Source organism: Peromyscus californicus, unplaced genomic scaffold, assembly GCF_007827085.1.
Source record: "Peromyscus californicus insignis strain IS unplaced genomic scaffold, ASM782708v3 Scaffold_13__1_contigs__length_99412109, whole genome shotgun sequence".
Taxonomy (NCBI): Eukaryota; Metazoa; Chordata; class Mammalia; order Rodentia; family Cricetidae; genus Peromyscus; species Peromyscus californicus.
Window position 1 is genome coordinate 85,022,539 of NW_026294424.1, and position 5,285 is coordinate 85,027,823.

The 5,285-nt window shown below is 45.5% G+C and overlaps 1 protein-coding gene across 1 annotated transcript in view; it reads right to left on the bottom strand.

The window, feature by feature from the left end:
• Nucleotides 1-2,665: 2,665 nt before the first annotated feature.
• The window catches only part of Ppef2 (protein phosphatase with EF-hand domain 2), a 27,987-nt gene continuing 25,367 nt past the window's right edge, over nt 2,666-5,285 (bottom strand). The window contains exons 15-16 of the mRNA XM_052735372.1: nt 4,414-4,501; nt 2,666-3,245 (exon numbers count right to left, since the gene is read on the bottom strand). Of these exons, the coding sequence (XP_052591332.1) occupies nt 2,992-3,245; nt 4,414-4,501 (342 nt within the window). The 3' untranslated portion in view covers nt 2,666-2,991. The remainder of the gene's footprint in view (nt 3,246-4,413; nt 4,502-5,285) is intronic.

Sequence of the window (5,285 nt, forward strand, 5' to 3'; positions counted from 1 at the left end):
TCACCTGGTTGCAGCTGTGCCTTGAGAAAGTTTATGCCCGTTTGATTTGGCAAATCTGCTATATTCTTCTCTCACCCTACACTGATGTCTAATTTTCATGTTTTATTTTATTTTTTAAGACAGGGTCTCACTATGTAGTGCAGTTTGCCCCAAAACTAATTATGGAGCCCAGTCTTATTCTTAAGCTCATATGCTTCTCTTTCCTCCTCCCAAGCCTTGGGATTTGCACAAACGTACCACCACGCCTGGGCCTGAAGTGTAATTTTTATAAAGTGCTTATTTGTAGAGATCCACAGAAGTTTTCTAGTGAGAACTTACTGAGGACCCGGAGAATCTGAGCTTGCATTACCCAGCAGGGCTGCATAAGGGGATGATTTGACACCACAGGCATGGTCACCAGGTGTTTGGAAGGGTCTACACTTGGCTGTAGGGTGTGCTTTGATTTAGCAAGGGGGAGGTCTTTTGCCCCACCCCTAGGCATTGTTATAAAAAGTCCTTTGGTCCTCCCAAAGCTCTCCTGTGTTTCTGTCTTCCTCTTCTTCGCTGTCTTCCTATCTAATATTTCTTATCCCTCTCTCCTCATAAGAACCCTTGAAAAGGTGGGAGCCAGCCTCCCACACTTATTATAGAAAAAAATCAAATGCAAAGATCCCGAATGTCGTTTCCCTGGTGATCCAGTCAGGGTCAGCCTGGCTTTGTTCACACCCACCTCCACCAGCCTCTGTTTTGAGACAAATCCCAGCACCTATTTCAATGTGTATGTATAGTGACTTAAAAATGACCTCCAAATCTTCACCATGTCTGAAAAATGAATAATGCCTTCACATCATCAAATACTCTACTATTCACTTTCCGGTTACCTAAGGAGGGAACAGCCATTCTTTGGGGATCAAATTAAGTTCTGTACGTGATTGCTATGTCCTGTAACAATTGGAGACAGGGTCTCACTGTGTAGACCAGGCTGACCTCGAACTCAGGGAGCTCCGCCTGCCTGTCTCTGCAGTGCTGGAAGTAAAGGTGTACTACACCACTATGCCCAGCTCATAAACTTTTTAAAATCTGTGGTTTTCTCCTTCCTCTCTTTATATTCCTCTCCTTGTAGTTTATTTGCCGAAGACCCCCAGTCCTTTGTCACGGTGTCTGCATGTCTGTGGTAATTATATTTGTTTCCAACATTTCACTTCAGTCTTTACTAGTGTGCCATTTACATAAAAGTGAAGGTCCCACCCACCTTAATCCCATTGCCGAGCATAACCATAGCCAACAGCAGGCCATTCTTCTTAATGGCTGTGTAGCCTACATTCAAGAGTGGGGAGGGGGGTAATTTTTTCCTATATGATGAGAACTAGAAAGCTTCTTGGGTAGGAATCCCACATATGCTTGTTTATTAAGTCATGCACTCAGCAAGTTCTCTGACGTTCTCCTTCATTCACAAACAGAATAAAACGAGGGAGAAGAGACAGTCGGACATTAATCAATGACACATATAGTAAAATACAAAGGGAACACAATTCATTCACCTCTAACAAAAATTTGAAATGACCTCACTCGAAGTTGTGAGTCTGTGGTAAAATTCACATGCGTGGTCTTGAAAGCAGTCTGGAATATGTATCAAACCAGAAAACATTCCCAGCTATGATGGCTGATTCTTAGTGTGGACTTGAATGGGCCATGGGGTGTCTGGGTAGTTGATTAGAGTATTTCAGCACATGGGAGGGAGAGACCAGAGGATTGGGAGTTCAAGGCCATCTTCAGCCATAGAGTGAGTTTAAACAAGGCAGCCCTAGTTCAAGTGTGTGTGTGTGTGTGTGTGTGTGTGTGTGTGTGTCTGTCTGTCTGTCTGTCTGTCTGTGCCAGAGGTTATGTACAGTGTCTTCATCTATGGCCCTCCATCTTTTTTGAGACAAGCTCTCTCACTGAGCCCAGAGATCCTAATTGGCTAGGCTGCCAGCCTGGCTAGGCTAGCTGGGGATTCAAACTCAGGGCCTCCTGTTTGCACGGCATTTACTTTACTGCGTTATCTCACCAGCCTCTTGCCAAATCTTTAGAGTAAATCATATCTATAGCCAATTGGTTCTCTTTCTCTGAAGAACCCTCACTAATACAGTATCTTTGCCCAAGCAATCCCATTCCTGAGTTTTGTATCCTCATATGTAAGAAAACATATCATTCAAAAATATTTTTATAAAACAAATTAGCCATGGTGGTATTTACAAAAAAACTAAGCAAGGTATCTGTTTACTAGATGGGAGCCAAAGGGATTATAGTACATTAATTTGAAAGAAAATTATATAACCTTTAATGATAGCTGTGAAGATTATACAGCAGCATGGGAAAGTATGTCCTACTAAATGTAATTTATTTAAAAATGAGAACATAAAATTAGAGAAACTCTATGACCATATGAAGAAAAAGTACATAATGAAAAAAACATATGCTTGAGTCACAGGATTATATACAATTAAAAAAGACTTTCACAGCCAGGTGGTGGTGGCGCACGCCTTTAATCCCAGCACTCGGGAGGCAGAGCCAGGCGGATCGCTGTGAGTTCGAGGCCAGCCTGGGCTACCAAGTGAGTTCCAGGAAAGGCGCAAAGCTACACAGAGAAACCCTGTCTCGAAAAACAAAAAAAAAAAAAAAAAAAAGACTTTCACCAACTTGACATTTTAAAATAATAAATAAAAGATATGAAATGAAAATAATAAGGGTGTTCAATTATCAGTGATAACTAGGGTAGATTTCAGAATTTAAACATACCTCCCCGAAGTTTCTACTCTGTAAAGATTCTGAGATGAGGCCGGGACACTTATCTGTTCACACACACGCACACACACACACCCCGCCTAGCACACCCACCAGCAAATGGACAGGTGATTCTTGATTCCAGTGCCTGCTGGTGGCTAATTCTCAGCCTAAAGCCCCCAAGTCCATGTGGAGTCATAAGCTTGCCACTGCTGATAGGCACCGTGGGTGATAAGGACCAGGCTGTCCTCAGCGCGGACCTGGACTGCTTCGAGCACTCTCCTCAGCGTCTGTGGACTGTAGGCAAGCAGGGGCGTGGCCCTCGGAGCAGGACTGCTCCACGAGGCGGAAGGCCTCCAGGAACTCATTGATGTCGATGTGGCCATCCTTGTTGAAGTCGATGCTTCTGGCGAGGTCACAGATGTTGTCATCTGTGATGTCGATGTTCATGTGGGAGCTGAAGAGCTTCCAGGTCTGTCTGAACTCGTCCAGGGAGATGAATCCTTAAGAGAGGGGAGGAGTCAGTGAGCCCATAGGGAAAACCTGTTCCCTGACTAGCAGGCAGACACAGACCACCGAGGCTGAGCGTAAAGCATGAACTCCCAAGAGGACCACAGAAAAGCACGGATCATGAGTGCTTTTCATCTGGGAGCAACTGTGTTCCCTGGGAGAGAGGGCCATTCAGCCACGTTGGAGACATTTTTCACAGTCATAGCAAACATGAGAGTGGGGTGCTATGGGCGCCTAGTGGATAAGTCGGGGATGCTGCTCAACACCATACGATGCGCACAATGAACCCCTCAAAATACATGATCCTGCTCAAATGTCCGCAGAGGAGGTCTCATGCTAACTCACCCCAGACATATGCTTATTTACACTGCTTACATATGTGTTTAAGCTGGGCACACTTGTCCCCGCTACTTGGGATATGGAGGTGTGAGGTTTGCTGGAGCCCCGAACTTAGACACCAGCCTGGATAGTGTGCTGAGACCTCACCTCAAAAGCCAAACAGGTCACAACCTAGCAAGAGCCCTTGGATCCATGCCTGGGCAGTCGGGTGGAGTTTATTTTCCGTTTGGTTTTCTGCAGTTCTGGAAGTTGAACCCAGGCCGGGGCCTCTCGAATGCTGGCAAGGGCTCTACCACTACCCTCCATCCTAGGCTCACGTCCACTCAACTTTTTTCATCGTCGTGTCTCCGTTCACACACACACACACACACACACACACACACACACACACACACGTGCTTCTGCACGCTCACGTCCATGTGTGCCTCAGCCTGCATGTGGCGGTCGGAGGGCAACTTTTAGGAGTCAGTTCTCTCCTCTCCTCCCACTGTGGGGCCTGGGGATTGCCAGGCTGCGTGGCGAGCACTGCTTTTACCCTCTGAGCCACCTCACTGGCCTTCAGCTGATTTTTCAAACTAAGATTCCAAGATCACCTGATGAAGCCAGGAGTGGCGGTACATGCTGCAGTCCAGGATGACAAACGAGGGTGAGGCAAGAAGGTGGCTTGAGCCTGGTAGTTTACAACCGGGCTAGAAAACACGGGAAGAGTCCATCTCAACTAGATAATAAATGCCCCCGAGGCCATCTGACGCAAAGAGTAGTTTCTCCACCCTGCTGGGGACACCTCAGCAGCTGCAGGAACAGGGAATCACGTTGCTCTACCTGAATGATCACTGTCTATGATCCTAAAAATGGTCTCCAAGTTGGATCGGTTTCGATAGAGTTTTTCCAGAAGACTCGACTGTATGTTCTGTAAGAAAACAAACAACACCTTTTTAAATGTCCCAACGGGTACTTGACACACCAATTATACATTCTTGAAAAAGACCGAAGCTACTTTATTATTATTCCACCTCACTAGAGTGAAGTAGGAATGTCATTATTCATGTGCAAATATTCTAAAATCGACTGTGGTGGACGGTTGTACGCATTTGCGGATGTAGTCATCCTATCCCATCCACAGGATGGAAATGGTGTCAGTACTGGACATGCACAGACATTCCCCATCATTATTTCATCTACAATCCAGTATTCCAGATTCTTACATAGCATTTGCATTGCATTAGGTGTTATAAGTCACCTAGAGATCAAAGTCTGCTGGAGGATGTGCATAGCCATGCTGTTTTACATAAGGGATCTGAGCATCCACAGCCCCGTGAGCATCCTCCTCGTGCCAGATAACAAGGGACCAGCGCACACTACACATTATTGGATTGTGTTCTTTCAAGTGGGTGAAATACAGAATTGGGTTGCAACAAAGATGTTTTTTTCCAAAGCACATAACGAAAAGTCTCACTTAAGTGACATTGCCACTAACTATTTATTTACTAGTGTTTTAAAACAGGAGGCGTCGTGGTGTTGGGGTAACAAAATGAGATTTAAAGTCAGTAGACTTGAGTTTGCTTTTGTTCTGTCTTGGTGCCGGGGGTTGATCCAGGGCTTTGGGCATGCTAAGCACACGCTTTCCCACAGAGTACACCCTTAGCCCATGCCTGAGTCACAGCTGAGGAATTCTATTACCCCAGGCTAAGGTC